The 18,051-nt window shown below is 47.0% G+C and overlaps 1 protein-coding gene across 2 annotated transcripts in view; it reads left to right on the top strand.

Annotated features, from left to right (window-relative positions):
• The first annotated feature begins 699 nt into the window (after positions 1-699).
• Positions 700-18,051, top strand: part of LOC138676860 (tetraspanin-15-like) — a 284,359-nt gene continuing 267,007 nt past the window's right edge. Inside the window, exon 1 of one of the 2 annotated variants that reach the window (XM_069766525.1) lies at positions 700-1,274. In XM_069766525.1, coding sequence (XP_069622626.1) covers positions 1,188-1,274 — 87 coding nt within the window. In that variant the 5' untranslated portion in view covers positions 700-1,187. The remainder of the gene's footprint in view (positions 1,275-18,051) is intronic. The other variant, XM_069766526.1, reaches the window with a different exon arrangement.

The following is an 18,051-nucleotide window of genomic DNA, read 5'->3' as shown; positions in this document are numbered from 1 at the left end:
GCAGGTCATGTGCACACACACTGATCGTCGTATACAGGAAGGTCACGGCGCACACACTGATCGCCGTATAGAGGCAGGTCATGTGCGCACACACTGATCATCGTATACAGGAAGGTCACGGCGCACACACTGATTGTCGTGTACAGGCAGGTCACGGCGCACACACTGATCACCGTATACAGGAAGGTCACGGCGCACACACTGATCGCCGTATAGAGGAAGGTCATGTGGGCACACACTGATCGTCGTATACAGGAAGGTCACGGTGCACACACTGATCGCCGTATACAGCCAGGTCATGTGCGCACACACCGATCGTCGTATACAGCCAGCTCATGTGAGCACACACTGATCGCCGTATATAGGCAGGTCATGTGTGCACACACTGATCACTGTATACAGGCAGGTCACGGCGCACACACTGATCGCCGTATACAGCCAGGTCATGTGAGCACACACTGATCACCGCATACAGGAAACACAAACGTTTCTCTCCATGTGGACGGTTTTTCTGCTTTTACATTATATGGTCAAATGTTTGGGGTCACAAACTGCGGCTCATCCCACAAGAAAAACAGCCCAGAGGTCACGTTGGTGGAAAATAAGTTATGGCTCTTGAAGGACGAGGAGAAAATAATACACACACTGTGGATATCGACCCACACTCACAGTATCTATACACACCCACTCATACCGCACACATACACACCCACTCTGTACACACATGTACACCTACATCCACACTGTACACACATCCACACCAACATTGTACAGACACATACGTACACACACACACACACCACTATACACATATACGTACAGCCACACCGACAGTACACACACACCCACTCTGTAGACACACATGTACAACCCACACACTATATGTACATACACCAATACTGTACACACATGCACCCACACCAGCATACCCCCACTATAAACCCACTGTACACACGCTCGTACACCCACACTTTACACACATGTTCACACAGGAGCATTCACACAACACACTGTACACACACCCCGTCCGCACAGCCGCAGGTGCAGTGACATTACCGAGCACAGCAGTGAGGGGTTAATGTGTCCCCTCCCCGTGCACTTTCTCTCTCCCCATGCGGAAGTGCCGTGTGTGCAGCGGGGAGACAATGACCGGGGAGCGCACGGCGCCGTGCATGTGAGCAGCAGCCATGGCCGGCACCGACACATGGAGGGCCACACTGCGGACCTACTACTGCATCAAGTTCTCCCTGTCCTTCTACTCCACGCTGTTCTCGGTAGGTGCCGGCAGATACCGGGGATGGACAGTGCCCATTCTCTGTGCCCACAGTGTGCAGTACGGCGTATGGCGGCGGCCAACCAGCACCGGTGCCATTGTGCGGTGTGGAGGTGTGGTGTCACTGGTGTGCGCGGCTCCTGCTGCACATATATGTGTACTGTATGTAATGTCGCTGACAGAGCCGGCACAGAGCTGGGGGCAGACAATGAATGACAGATGGGAGAGCCGCACATCACTGATGGAAAGCCACACTGTGGTAGAATGGGATCAGGGACCAGCTGTCCTACTGACCCCCGCCACCGTCCTACTGACCCCCGCCACCGTCCTACTGACCCCCGCCACCGTCCCACTGAGCCCCGCCGTCCCACTGACCACCTCCATTGTTGTAGTGACCTCCCACCCCCTGTCCTACTGACCACCTCCATTGTTGTAGTGACCCCCCACCCCCTGTCCTACTGACCACCTCCATTGTTGTAGTGACCCCCCACCCCCTGTCCTACTGAGCACCTCCATTGTTGTAGTGACCTCCCACCCCCTGTCCTACCGACCACCTCCATTGTTGTAGTGATCCCCCACCCCCTGTCCTACTGACCACCTCCATTGTTGTAGTGACCCCCCACCCCCTGTCCTACTGACCACCTCCATTGTTGTAGTGACCCCCCACCCCCTGTCCTACTGAGCACCTCCATTGTTGTAGTGACCTCCCACCCCCTGTCCTACCGACCACCTCCATTGTTGTAGTGATCCCCCACCCCCTGTCCTACTGACCACCTCCATTGTTGTAGTGACCCCCCACCCCCTGTCCTACTGAGCACCTCCATTGTTGTAGTGACCTCCCACCCCCTGTCCTACTGACCACCTCCATTGTTGTAGTGATCCCCCACCCCCTGTCCTACTGACCACCTCCATTGTTGTAGTGATCCCCCACCCCCTGTCCTACTGACGACCTCCATTGTTGTAGTGATCCCCCACCCTCTGTCCTACTGAGCACCTCCATTGTTGTAGTGATCCCCCACCCTCTGTCCTACCGACCACCTCCATTGTTGTAGTGACCTCCCACCCCCTGTCCTACCGACCACCTCCATTGTTGTAGTGACCCCCCACCCCCTGTCCTACTGACCACCTCCATTGTTGTAGTGACCCCCCACCCCCTGTCCTACCGACCACCTCCATTGTTGTAGTGACCCCCCACCCCCTGTCCTACCGACCACCTCCATTGTTGTAGTGACCCCCACCCCCTGTCCTACCGACCACCTCCATTGTTGTAGTGACCCCCACCCCCTGTCCTACCGACCACCTCCATTATTGTAGTGACCCCCCACCCCCTGTCCTACCGACCACCTCCGCTGTCAGCCATTTCATCCATAGATCGGGCCCCTCTCCGTTGCTCCTCAGGTGCAGGTCCCCGTGGCTCTCACGGCTATCACACCTATCCATTATAGACTGTGGGGCCGGGCACATGTATGTTTCAACGTTTCATTTGTAGAACCTTGGATTTTTTTTCTGCATACAAGAAAAGCAGCAGCCTCCCTGATTGTCATCCAGCCTTGGTCCATGTGTCCATTTTCACAATCTGATCCAGATGAAAATGTGTCTGTTTTTCCCGTTTCTGTATGCAAAAAAATGACATCTGATTCAGGCCGAAGTATGAAAGCCGGAACATAGGAACCGCACGTCTTTTTCTCTACATAAAATAATAGGCCCTTTCTTTTGATTATTTGTCGGTGTTGTTTTTCAAAAAGTGTTGGAAAAAGACTCAGTGTGAGCGACCTGAGCAATGCCTGGCAACCAAAGTGTGAACATGGGCATGTAATACCATGGAGACAGGAGGCGCAGAATGAGTGCAGATGTTATGGGTCATTCATCTCATTGGCTAAGAGATGCTACATCTTGTAAATTTGTAGCAGTGTTTCGCTATTTGCACGTATTTCTATATTTGGCTGTTAAGGAGTTATTTCCAACACCTAATGTGAACTATGCACTGGATAGGTGATAATCTGCGAATCCATGGGGGTCCGATCTCTGGGAGCAAAATCTTTCCCTATAGCAGAGCTCTGAAAGCCCCTGACTGAATAAGGCTGTGACCGTGCTTGTGCGCGCCGCTCCACTCCTTCATCTACCGCTAGACCAAAGCTCAAATCTGACAGAGCCCCGTTCTCAGGACCGATGCTGGTCTCAGCAGTTACACCCCACTGACCCGAAAGTTATCACATATCCAGTTCATAGGCCTTAACTTTAGTAGCTGGTAATAACCCTTTATGTAAACACTGTATGAGACCGTATTCACACGTACGTGTTTAACGGAAACCTGTCGTGAAAAACGCTATTAACCTGCAGATTTGTTAATCTACAGGTTCATATTGTCTGAACCTGCCCAGTGCTGGCACTTAGAGCCCCGCTACCTGGTGGAAATGAATTTTATTCCTCCCGGTCATGTTCTGGTTTTAGTCACATCGGCGCGGGTTCAGTCATCGCGCTGTGTATAGTGACTGATGGCTGTAACCGTGCCACGTGGGCACTGACTGACAGCCGGCCCTAATGCTGATCAAGGCACTGACTGACAGCCGACCCTAAAGCAGAGTGATCTGTCAGTCAGTACCAGGAACACGAGGTCCGTCATTATGCTGTGTATAGTGAGTGATGGCTGTAACCGTGCCGCATGGGCACTGACTGACAGCCGGCCCTACTGCTGATCAAGGCACTGACTGACAGCCGGTCCTAATGCTGAGTGAGCTGTCAGTCCATACCAGGAACAAGAGGTCAGTCATCACGCTGTGTATAGGGAGTGATGGCTGTAACCGTGCCGCCCAGGTTCTGACTGACAGTTGGCCCTAATGCTGAGTGAGCTGTCAGTCCATACCAGGGACGCGGGGTCAGTCATCATGCTGTGTATAGGGAGTGATGACTGTAACCGTGCTGCCCAGGTTCTGACTGACAGTTGGCCCTAATGCTGAGTGAGTCCCTGGTCAGTACCAGGGATGCGGGGTCAGTCATCACGCTGTGTATAGGGAGTGATGGCTGTAACCATGTCGCCCAGGTTCTGACTTACAGTTGACCCTAATGCTGAGTGAGCTGTCAGTCAGTACCAGGGACGCGGGGTCAGTCATCATGCTGTGTATAGGGAGTGATGGCTGTAACCATGCCGCCCAGGTTCTGACTGACAGCCGACCCTAAAGCGGAGTGATCTGTCACTCAGTACCAGGGACACGAGGTCAGTCATCGCGCTGTGTATAGGGAGTGATGACTGTAACCGTGCCGCCCAGGTTCTGACTGACAGTTGGCCCTAATGCTGAGTGAGCTGTCAGTCCATACCAGGGACGCGGGGTCAGTCATCGCGCTGTGTATAGTGTGAGATAGCGCTTACTGCATGTGTTGGGGACACTCGCTTAGAAACAGGACTCAGTCACACAGGCACGATTTTCTCACAAAAACAGGCCATGCGGTTTATTATGGCATCATAAACCGGGTCATGCACAGTCCATTCCACTTCATGGAACACAATAGGCACCAACAGATGACATTAAGTTGCAGCTTTAACTTAGATACTTCTTATACAGCTTTACCTCAGAGTTCAGACACTACACCCGCCAGCCCTCCTTGACTAGTTCCCAGGGGTGTCCGTACGCCGTATCAATGTCTCTAGTCGTATAGCGCACACGACATTGATTCGTAGTCTATAAACACGCTGGACCTCACTTCATCCAGTTACCGTGGGAAACCGCACAGTTCATTACTGACCCTCTGTCAGTGCACACAATTCTCCATACTCTGGGTTACCTTCCAGGAGCTCCTGCTCCACACGCTGACTCCTGTCAGTCCTTTCTTCTCCAGGGAAACTGCCAAACCGGGATCACCAACTTGCCTGGCAGGCACACATCAGTAAGTCCAGATCCTCAGGCGGGCTTTAGCTCCCCCAATTCAGTGCCATCACAGACTCTGCATCAACTCCTTCCCATGTGCTCTTCAGGAAGTCCTACTCCCAGGACTCCCAACACAGGTTTGTGCTATTCAGGAATCCTACTCCCAGGACTTCCAACACAGGCCACTCAGTGTGCTATTCAGGACGTCCGTCCCCACCTGGGACCGCCAACACACAAGTCTCTCAGTGCGATTAACTGGGATCTGATCCTACTCCCAGGATCTCCCAGCACACAGGACTTCAGATACACGGCCTCACAGTGCGCTATTCAGGGATCCAGTCCACACTCAGGACCTCCCAACACACAAGCCGTCCAGGATCTACACAGTCTCCATTGCAGAGACCACTCAGGTCCATACACAGGAACCACAACCGACTCCATTGCAGGAACCGTGTGACCCACACCCTGGTCACATTATATAGTTGTAACCACTCCCATAGTTGGGTGGTGTGTGTGTGGCTAGTTCGACCCGCTCAGCTCTCATAACTAACCCTGTAAGCCTCCCTTGAATATTAGGCTGCCGTCACACTAGCAGTATTTGGTTAGCATTTTACATCAGTATTTGTAAGCCAAAACCAGGAGTGGAACAAATAGAGGAAAAGTATAATAGAAACATATGCACCACTTCTGCATTTATCACCCCCTCCTGGTTTTGGCTGACAAATACTGATGTAAAATACTGACCAAATACTGCTAGTGTGACGGCAGCCTTATACAAACACTTGTGGAACTACAGGTCCCAGAACAAAAGCATTACATCAGGCTTACAGCGCAGACTCCCTCTGCGACACATACCGGCCACTTACAATCCTGCCAGTCACTATCTTATCACCATTATAACCACAGATACGCCTCCATGCATATCCTGAGGAGCACACACAGCGCCCCCTAGCTGCAACAAGGGTCACCACATTACAATAGGGAGTGATGGCTGTAACTGTGCCACCTGGGCACTGACTGACAGCTGGCCCTAATGCTGAGCGAGCTGTCAGTCAGTGCCGGGGGTGCGGCTACACAGCGCGATGACTGAACCCACGCCGGAGCAATCCCCGTGACTGGAATGCAAATGCTACCAGGAGGAATAAAGTTAATTTCCTCCCAGGAGCAGGTTCTCTAAGTGCCAGCATCGGCAGGTTCAGAACTATTAACCTGCACATTAACCCCATGTTAGTTTTATCATCAATGTCATCACTGCTTTTCATGGAATAAATAAATGGCAAAGCTTCTGCTATACTTTGCAATATTAAACACAGTGTATAGCCAATAATAATTTGCTAAAGAAGTGTAAATCTTTATTGAAAGCAAATACACAATGAATAAAAAAGGCACATTCATTTGCTCCTGTTCGACTCCCAACACATGTTTTGACATATACTGTAGCCTTTGTCAGCACACCCCCTGATGAAGGCTATTCGGCGAAACACGTGTGGGACCTGGCGCTATTCTAGCTGTTTACTTCCGTGAGATGACCCCTTTACTGGTTTAACTAAGGCAATAATATATGTTATCTATGGCCCACTGGCTAATGGTTATTAGATAGTTATTTCTCTTACATTGCTGATACGTTATATTTACTGGTCACATCGACCCCCTCTCCTCCGGCTGCTATGTGCTGCCTTTAGTGTGTGCTCACTCTGCCTTTTTGTGTACATAGAGATTTACATTTCTTTTTCAAATTTTTGGGCTATGTATTCTTGTGAGCAGGCTTATATTAATTACCGTATATACGAGTATAAGCCAAGATTTTCAGCCCATTTTTTGGGCTGAAAGTGCCCCTCACACCTTATACTCGAGTCATTGTCCCAGGGGGTCGGCGGGGGAGGGGGAGTGGCAGCTGTCAAATCATACTTACCTGCTCCCGGCGCGTCTCTGCACGTTCCTGCTTCTTCGGTGCCCGCCGCTTCTTCCTGTGTTCAGCGGTCACGTGGTTCCGCTCATTACAGTAATGAATATGGACGCATATTCATTACTTTAATGAGTGGTACGATGTGACCGCTGAACACAGGAAGAAGCTGCGGGCACCGAAGATCACCTGTCAGTGAGAAGCTGCCAGGGACCGCGCCGTGAGCAGGTGAGTATAATGGGGACTGGAGGGTGAGTATTGCGCGATATTCACCTGTCCGCGTTCCACCGCTGGGCGCTGCTGTGTCTTCTGCGTCCTCTGCCTGTGAGGTTCAGGTCAGAGGGCACGATGACGCGATTAGTGTGTGCGCCGCCCTCTGCCTGAACAGTCAGTGCGGAAGGCGCGGAAGACACAGCGGCGCCCAACGGTGGAACATGGTCAGGTGAATATTGCAAGTGTCGGGGGCCTGCTCAGGACAAGAGGTGAGTATGTGATTTTTTTATTTTTTTTTTTATCGCAGCAGCCAGCTATGGGGCAAATGTTTCTATGGAGCATCTTATGGGGCCATAATCAATCTATACATCATTATATGGAGCATATTTTCTATGAAGAATCTTATGGGGCCCATCATAAACTTTATGGAGCATTTTATGGGGCATATTTTATTATGGAGCATTTTATGGGGCATATTTTATTATGGAGCATCTTATGGGGCCATCATGAGCTTTATGGAGCATTATATGGGGCTCCTGATTCAATATGGATATTCAAAAACATGTAACCTACTGATGTCTCAATTAATTTTACTTTTATTGGTATCTATTTTTATTTTTGACATTTACCGGTAGCTGCTGCATTTCCCACCCTAGGCTTATGCTCAAGTCATTAAGTTTTCCCAGTTTTTTGTGGCAAAATTACTGGTCTTGGCTTAGACTCGGGTCGGCTTGTACTCGAGTATATACGGTACTATAGCCTTCCTTGGAATACGTTGCTCATTAGTGCTCTTATGTACACTCTACCCTGATATAAATCTTATAATTAATTAGCACTATACTGTTTTGCTGACGATTGGCTATATAATGTTAAGCACAGGCAGCACATGGATGACACATAGCTGACACATGGACCCCATCAGTGTGCTCTACGTGTCTTATACAGACCTATAGACTTGTATTGGTCCTTGTGATCCGTGCTGCTGGAAAAACACGGACATGTGCACAGCACCATAGTTTATAGTAGGTACGTGTTGTATCCGTGAAGAAACCTTATAGAACCCGTACGTGCAACATGGACGTCTGACTGAGGCCTTAGCACAGGTTATGTGCACACAACGTAAAGGAAGATACTTCAGGAGGCATTTTTTTTTTTTTTTTTTTTTTAGCAGTTTCCAGTCTTTTTTTTAAACTCCTTATTAAAACTAAATAAATGTCTACTGATATTCTAACCAAACATGTTGGCAAAACTCTAAAAAAGATGCCCGGCCGTCTTTTGCGCCTTCCCTTTGCTTTCTAGTGTAAAGTAAGGAGCAGCAAACGCCTGAAGAATTGTCTGCCGACTTTAGTGTCTTTGGGAGATCAATGCTCAACATATGAACAGAAAGTTGTTTTTTCCATAGAAATGCACATGTCCATTCTGCTGAGCGTTTAGCGCATTTTCTGGCGGTTTTTCATAGCAGAATCCACCTGAAAAAGCCGTTGTTTGCTCATACCCTTAAAGACGCATTTGTTTAGTAAATCTGCCGCTGTGTGGGGGTTAATGACATTTGATGGAGTTTTCTAGCCCAGCAGCAAAGAAAAATCCACATTGAGGAGGGCCACAGGGTACGATACTGTGCCCTACTTCTAGTTTCGAGACAATTTACCATCCTGCCCTGATCGTGTGGTTTCTCTTCAGCAGCATGAAGTTAGTTTCTCTTTTCTTTTAGATTCTCACATTCTTTCTTTTGACTCCTATGGAAGGTCATGGTGCCTGACAGAAGTCTTCCTCTAACCCTAGCTCCTTCCTGTCTGAATGCTTTTTCCGTGTTTTTATAGTGCCTTGTTTAGTTTGTTTTTGTCATTTGTAAGCAGTTCTATCTTACAAGGAAATCATGTTTTATGGTGGTGTGATATAACAAGGAAACATTCATCCTCCGTACAAGTACGCTCTTGTCTCATTAACTGGAAACCACAGAAGTTATGGAGTCCTGCCAGCCGTGTCATGTACGCCAGCTAATAGACCACAGACATGACCGTGTACAACTTCACTCTCACCGTGTGAGATTGGGTCCACCGGCAGCTCCTTGTGCTTGTCCACATGGCGGGTGCAGGAGAGGTCTGCCATCTATTCTAGGTCTGTCTTGTCCATAGCATAGAGGTTCATGTGGATGATCACATTGAGTAATGGTACATTTGGGCAAGACGATTTTAGCCAGTCCGCGTTCCTTAGAGGAGTTTTCCTGTGAAAACAACTGGTCTCTTACCCACAGGATGGGTGATGACCTGCTCATGAGTTGGGGTATGACCCCTGGAACTCACACCGATCGGCAGAACAAGTAACTTTTATGTCTGTTAGAATGGATCGGCAGTGCACACACAGCGGTCAGCCGTCTGTTGGGGATAATCCTTGATCTGCTGATCAGTTCAGGTCCCAGAGGTCAGACACCCACAGGTCAGCACGTTCTCGCCAACCCTGGGGAAAGGGGATAACTTGTTTTAACTGGAAAACCCCTTTAACAAGCACCAGTCAACTAGATATCAGGTCTTTCAGCGATAGTTTATCGGATTCTGTCATGGATTTCAAATGTCACTGTGTGAAAACACACAATGGCAGTTCCGTGCTGACAGCTGTCACTGGCAGCTGAATTGCACGGGAAGAGGTGTGGCGACCCGTGTAAGCAGTTCCTGCATTCAGATGGCTGTGATCTTGCAGGGGGGTGCAGAAATATCAGCACCTCCCCCACTATCACCACAGGAGCTCGACGCTGCTAACAGCCGAGATCCTGCAGGGAGAGCCAGGGATGGTGCCAGCACCACCCCTGGCCCATTAACCCTCCAGATGCTGTGATCGAGAGCGTTTGCGACATTTGGAAGGTTGTGAAGAGATGCAGGGACCAATGACAGCATCCCTGCTCTTTGGTCGCTGTGATTAGATAGTTAAATGTAACTATCCAATCACAGCAATGTATCAATTGTGAGAAACAGCAGCACAGCTTCATTTTATGTCACTCTCTGACATTGTTAGAGATCGAAGCTGTGCTGCTGATAGAAAGTGTCAAGTGTAAAATGACAAATCTCCCACTCCCAGTATCACCCCAGTCTCCCTATCCCTCATCCCATCACTGTGTCAATATATACTCAATGCTCAAAAAAAATAAAGGGAACACTAAAATTCCACATCTTAGATATCACTTGGTAACAGGGTCACTGGCTCCGTATGTGATGGGAGATATGTGTCGCAAAGGTTATTATCCTGCGCGATGTGGAAGCCGTAAGTATTCCTCCAGCATGATATGTGCTGAGAGTGAATCTGTTGTTTCCAGGGTCTGGCTTTCATGGTGAGTAGGACAGAGTGGGGTGCCTGTTCACCATATCTTCAACTCAAGGGTGCGGTTGGAAGGATTTAAATGTCCAGCCAGTGTTTTTTTTTTTTGTCTGTCTGTGTTGCTTTGGAGGACGGACTCCTCCAGGCTGAGCTCCAGAGAGAGTTGTTGTGGGTGGTTGTCCCAGAGGGCGGGAGCCATACTGGGAAAGGACTTTGTATGGACTTTTGTTACTATTTTGGGCTTTATGGTTATTGAAGTAATAAACCACCCAGAGACTTTAACCTAAAAGTGTTCCTGTGTCTACCTCGGGGAGCAGCTAAGGCTACGTTCACACTTGCGTACGGGGGCTTTGCGGACACTTGCGTACTTCCTCCCTGAAGCTCCGCCCCCTTCCGCACTTCTTCCGTTTAAGTCTGCCTACTTCTGCTTGCGTCCTGCGTACTTATCGCTAACATTGGGTACGCAGGACATGCGGATGTCGTTTTGACGCGCCCGCTGACCACACGGGAACAGAACAGAAGAAGTACAGAAGGTGGCGGAGCTTCAGGGAGGAAGTACGCAGCCGTCCGCAAAGCCCCCGTACACAAGTGTGAACGTAGCCTAAGAGAGCCGACCTTCCACACACTATATTAAATATTACAGTTGCAAATCTTTATTCATTACATAGTTGAATGCGTTAAAAACAATAAAACATAAAAGTGATCAATGTAAATGAAAATGCATATCCCATGGTATGGATTTGGAATGATGCTCAAAATGAAAATCAAATTACAGGCTCATCTGACATCAGTGGAAATGTCTCAAGACAAGGAAATGATGCTCAGTAGTGTACGGGGCCTCCATGTGCCTGTATAACCTTCCTACAATGCTTAGGCATACTCCTAATGATGTTCTTCTGAGGGATCTCCTCCCAGACCTGGATTAAAGCATCAGTCAACTCCAGTACAGTCTGTGGTTCAACGTAGCATTGGTGGATGGAACGAGACATGATGTCCCAGATGTGATCTATTGAATTTTAGTCTGGGAAACGGGCGGGCCAGTCCATAACATCAATGCTTTCATCATGTAGGAACTGCTGACACACTTCAGCCACATGAGGCCTAGCATTGTCATGCATCAGAAGGAACCCAGGGCCCACTGCTCCTGCTTATGGTCTCACAATGGGTCTGAGGATCCCATTCCAGTACCTAATGGCAGTCAGAGTACCTCAGGGTAGCAGATGGAGGGTTGTGCAGTTCTCCAAAGAAATGCCTCCTCCCCACACCATTACTGACCCACTGCCAAACCGGTCATGCTGGAGAATATTGCAGGAAGCAGAATGTCCTCAACGACGTCTAAAGAATCTGTCACATGTGCATAGTGTGAACCTGCTCTCATATCTTAAGACCACAGGGTGCCAATGTTGAATCTGTCCCACCATTTTTTGAAAATGACGTGTTACTTCAGCTCCACTTTTTTTTTTTTTACATATTGAACACCAGAGTTAAATTGACCAAGATCTAACTGCTTCCCTATGGACTGCTCTAAATAGATGAGTAATGGGTAACTTCTACCATTTTAAATTCCTTTTCTTCTTAAAGACTTTGTAGTTGAAGATGGGCTAGTCTTGGCTCATCGACTGTAATGTTCATAGATTTTGTTTGGTCTCCTACTAAATGAGATGCTTATTTTTAGAGCCTTTCGGTCCCGGTTATTGCATTGCATGCTCTGTGTCGGCTAGGTTATGGATTCCCATAAATAAGAAGCTCACACATCTTTGATTGTCTCTTGTCTGTTCTTGTCTGACAAGTCTCTGCAGGCTTTACTCTGAGAAACTGCTTACAGAGGAAAGAATTCAGCCGAGGGCCATGATGTCCCAGATGTGATCTATTGAATTTTAGTCTGGGAAACGGGCGGGCCAGTCCATAACATCAAGCATGGAAAGTCTACTTCTAAAGCAGATAGATGAAGCTGCAACCCATAATGAGGTCCTGGTTATGGGGGACTTTAACTACCCGGATATTAACTGGGAAACAGAAACCTGTGAAACCCATAAAGGCAACAGGTTTCTGCTAATAACCAAGAAAAATTATCTTTCACAATTGGTGCAGAATCCAACCAGAGGAGCAGCACTTTTAGACCTAATACTATCTAATAGACCTGACAGAATAACAAATCTGCAGGTGGTTGGGCATTTAGGAAATAGCGACCACAATATTGTGCAGTTTCACCTGTCTTTCACTAGGGGGACTTGTCAGGGAGTCACAAAAACATTGAACTTTAGGAAGGCAAAGTTTGACCAGCTTAGAGATGCCCTTAATCTGGTAGACTGGGACAATATCCTCAGAAATGAGAATACAGATAATAAATGGGAAATGTTTAAGAACATCCTAAATAGGCAGTGTAAGCGGTTTATACCTTGTGGGAATAAAAGGACTAGAAATAGGAAAAACCCAATGTGGCTAAACAAAGAAGTAAGACAGGCAATTAACAGTAAAAAGAAAGCATTTGCACTATTAAAGCAGGATGGCACCATTGAAGCTCTAAAAAACTATAGGGAGAAAAATACTTTATCTAAAAAACTAATTAAAGCTGCCAAAAAGGAAACAGAGAAGCACATTGCTAAGGAGAGTAAAACTAATCCCAAACTGTTCTTCAACTATATCAATAGTAAAAGAATAAAAACTGAAAATGTAGGCCCCTTAAAAAATAGTGAGGAAAGAATGGTTGTAGATGACGAGGAAAAAGCTAACATATTAAACACCTTCTTCTCCACGGTATTCACGGTGGAAAATGAAATGCTAGGTGAAATCCCAAGAAACAATGAAAACCCTATATTAAGGGTCACCAATCTAACCCAAGAAGAGGTGCGAAACCGGCTAAATAAGATTAAAATAGATAAATCTCCGGGTCCGGATGGCATACACCCACGAGTACTAAGAGAACTAAGTAATGTAATAGATAAACCATTATTTCTTATTTTTAGGGACTCTATAGCGACAGGGTCTGTTCCGCAGGATTGGCGCATAGCAAATGTGGTGCCAATATTCAAAAAGGGCTCTAAAAGTGAACCTGGAAATTATAGGCCAGTAAGTCTTACCTCTATTGTTGGTAAAATATTTGAAGGGTTTCTGAGGGATGTTATTCTGGATTATCTCAATGAGAATAACTGTTTAACTCCATATCAGCATGGGTTTATGAGAAATCGCTCCTGTCAAACCAATCTAATCAGTTTTTATGAAGAGGTAAGCTATAGACTGGACCACGGTGAGTCATTGGACGTGGTATATCTCGATTTTTCCAAAGCGTTTGATACCGTGCCGCACAAGAGGTTGGTACACAAAATGAGAATGCTTGGTCTGGGGGAAATTGTGTGTAAATGGGTTAGTAACTGGCTTAGTGATAGAAAGCAGAGGGTGGTTATAAATGGTATAGTCTCTAACTGGGTCGCTGTGACCAGTGGGGTACCGCAGGGGTCAGTATTGGGACCTGTTCTCTTCAACATATTCATTAATGATCTGGTAGAAGGTTTACACAGTAAAATATCGATATTTGCAGATGATACAAAACTATGTAAAGCAGTTAATACAAGAGAAGATAGTATTCTGCTACAGATGGATCTGGATAAGTTGGAAACTTGGGCTGAAAGGTGGCAGATGAGGTTTAACAATGATAAATGTAAGGTTATACACATGGGAAGAGGGAATCAATATCACCATTACACACTGAACGGGAAACCACTGGGTAAATCTGACAGGGAGAAGGACTTGGGGATCCTAGTTAATGATAAACTTACCTGGAGCAGCCAGTGCCAGGCAGCAGCTGCCAAGGCAAACAGGATCATGGGGTGCATTAAAAGAGGTCTGGATACACATGATGAGAGCATTATACTGCCTCTGTACAAATCCCTAGTTAGACCGCACATGGAGTACTGTGTCCAGTTTTGGGCACCGGTGCTCAGGAAGGATATAATGGAACTAGAGAGAGTACAAAGGAGGGCAACAAAATTAATAAAGGGGATGGGAGAACTACAATACCCAGATAGATTAGCGAAATTAGGATTATTTAGTCTAGAAAAAAGACGACTGAGGGGCGATCTAATAACCATGTATAAGTATATAAGGGGACAATACAAATATCTCGCTGAGGATCTGTTTATACCAAGGAAGGTGACGGGCACAAGGGGGCATTCTTTGCGTCTGGAGGAGAGAAGGTTTTTCCACCAACATAGAAGAGGATTCTTTACTGTTAGGGCAGTGAGAATCTGGAATTGCTTGCCTGAGGAGGTGGTGATGGCGAACTCAGTCGAGGGGTTCAAGAGAGGCCTGGATGTCTTCCTGGAGCAGAACAATATTGTATCATACAATTATTAGGTTCTGTAGAAGGACGTAGATCTGGGTATTTATTATGATGGAATATAGGCTGAACTGGATGGACAAATGTCTTTTTTCGGCCTTACTAACTATGTTACTATGTTACTATGTAGATCTTCTGCTATTGAAGTACTGACCTAATGGGTGTCTGACTTCTATAAACTGTATTCGGGAGGACTTGTAAGCTGTTTCACTGAAGACCGATTTCCATTCTTTGATGTATATTAATAGACTAAAGAGATGTCAAATACGTGACCAAGGTGAGCATCGCGGTGTGGGTCCGGCACTCGACAGGCACACCAACTAGCTAAAAACTGTTCCAGCTGTTCCAGCATAAAGTGCAACACACTGAGCAATGTGCAGGGTTACTGTGTGCCTGCCAATACCCTGCTAAGTGCTAGCCTCTGCCAAAGTAGTTTTCACTGTATTGATTGGGCTGTTGGGTGTCAGACCCTTTTTTGATCTTATACAGAAGACCTATACAAAGGACATGTTATCAGCTATTGGGTCATGGACAACCTCTGTAACCTGCCTTGATCTTCTCCCTTGAACATATATACAGTGGGAAAAATAAGTATTTGATACACCACCGATTTTGCAAGTTTTTCCCACCAACAAAGAATGGAGACATCTGTAATTTTTATCGTGGGTACACATCAACTTTGAGAGACATAATCTAAGAAAAAAATCCAGAAAATCAATCACATTGTATTGACCTGTGCTTTCAACAAACTTTGGGTACATCAATAGGAGAGGTGGATACAAAATCTTTGTAGATATATTATCAGATCAGTCAGCTTCTTTACCAACTTATCAGCCATTTCTTCTTCACCTTAAGGTACCTTCACACTGAACAACTTTACAACGATAACGATAGCGATCCGTGACGTTGCAGCGTCTTGGATAGCGATATCGTTGTGTTTGACACGCAGCAGCGATCAGGATCCTGCTGTGAGATCGCTGGTCGGAGCTAGAAGGCCAGAACTTTATTTCGTCGCTGGATCACCCGCTGACATCGCTGAATCGGCGTGTGTGACGCCGATCCAGCGATGTGTTCGCTAGTAACCAGGGTAAACATCGGGTTACTAAGCGCAGGGCCGCACTTAGTAACCTGATATTTACACTGGTTACCATTGTAAATGTAAAAAAAACAAACACTACATACTTACATTCCGGTGTCTGTCGCGTCCCTCGCCGTCAGCTTCCCTGCACTGACTGTGAGCGCCGGCCGTAAAGCACAGCGGTGACGTCACTGCTGTGCTCTGCTTTACGGCCGGCCCTCACAGTCAGTGCGGGAAGCTGACGGCGAGGGACGCTACAGACACCGGAATGTAAGTATGTAGTGTTTGTTTTTTTTACATTTACAATGGTAACCAGGGTAAATATCGGGTTACTAAGAGCGGCCCTGCGCTTAGTAACCAGATGTTTACCCTGGTTACCCGAGGACTTCGGCATCGTTGGTCGCTGGAGAGCTGTCTGTGTGACAGCTCTCCAGCGACCACACAACGACTAAACAGCGACGCTACAGCGATCGGCATCGTTGTCTATATCGCTGCAGCGTCGCTTAATGTGACGGTACCCTTACCCCATGAACTCACTTCATTGTGAAGAAAAAAAAAATCTAAAATCTGTCTGGCTCCAGCAAGACTGATTCCTGCCTCACTGTGTTTCATGAGTTAGACCGTTATACTCTATGGGAAGAAGGAGTAAGGAGCAGGGAGAGGAAACAGGCAGAGTGAGAAATGAAAACAAGTCCTTTACAGAGCTGATTCACAGCTAGACTTGTTCTGCTCTCTTGTATAATTTTGTCCAAGCTGCTGCACTCTGCCTATGTGTACAAATATAGATGGCGATCAGGAATCTGTGTGCTGTGCTGTGTATGGCAGAGATTAAAGCAGCTAGGTTCCCCCCAGCTTCCAGTGTTTGCAAATTGAGAGAGAGCATGCAAAAGGAAAATTTGTGGAAATGTCATTCCTCATTTATATGCACAGGACAACTTATTTTGAAGAATTAAAGGAATGATTACCCTTCAAGACTTTCCTGTGCCCAATTTTTGCAACAGTGTTGGAAATGGTGGGTTTGGCTTGAGAATTGTACTGCATGCAATACAATTAACATAAAAAAAAGATGGACTGCACATACAAAACTCATGCATTAATTTAATGCGGCTACACAAAAATGTACGAAACTGAACCAAAGATTCTCACTTAACATTCTGATCGAAACGCATGAAGATACTGCCACGTCATGGCAAACTTCTTAGTGAGTTCCTAACCATAAAGGTTCAGCAGCAAAGTGATACCACATCAGCAGGGGGAGCGATCCAGACTCCCCATACTGTAAGACAAAGCCGTCTCGTCACAGCACCACAACAAAAAATGGCAACTACACACTATTAACACCCAGTGAAAAGAGCTTAATAAAAACAACTCGCTTTCCACATTGTCTCAGACAGAAAGCTGAGAGCAAAATAGGCAGAACCCTTCTTGCAGTCTCTTGCGAATTTAAAAACACCTGGACCAAAGGGAGGAGTGCTGGAACCAAGTGTAACCGAAAAAGAAGGGGACAGTGTGCAATGTAGCATAACTGTAGAATAAAAGACATGAGCCGCACATGCATCGAAGCAAACATTTTCAACACTGAACATGAGCTGCTGATTGTTCGGTTTTGTAACGTTTTTGCTTGGCTGCAGTAGATTAATGGATGAGTTTCGGATGTGCACTACTTGTCTTTCTACAGTTATACTGACTGTGAGGGCCGGCCGTAAAGCAGCACAGCGGTGACGTCACCGCTGTGCTTTACGGCCGGTGCTCACAGTCAGTGCGGGAAGCTGAGGGCGAGGGACGTGACAGACACCGGGATGTAAGTATGTAGTGTTTTTTTTTTTTACTTTTACAAAGGTAACCAGGGTAAGCATCGGGTTACTAAGTGCGGCCCTGCGCTTAGTAACCCGATCTTTACCCTGCTTACCCGGGGACTCATCGCTGGATCGGCGTCACACACGCCGATCCAACGATGACAGCGGGTGACCTGATGACAAATTAAAGTTCTGGCCTTCTAGCTCCGACAAGCGATGTCACAGCAGGATCCTGATCGCTGCTGCGTGTCAAACACAACGATATCGCTATCCAGGACGC

Source organism: Ranitomeya imitator, chromosome 4 (assembly GCF_032444005.1).
Source record: "Ranitomeya imitator isolate aRanImi1 chromosome 4, aRanImi1.pri, whole genome shotgun sequence".
In the NCBI taxonomy this organism is placed as follows: domain Eukaryota; kingdom Metazoa; phylum Chordata; class Amphibia; order Anura; family Dendrobatidae; genus Ranitomeya; species Ranitomeya imitator.
Note: the sequence above shows the minus strand (reverse complement) of the source record. Positions and strands in the feature narration are given on the sequence as shown.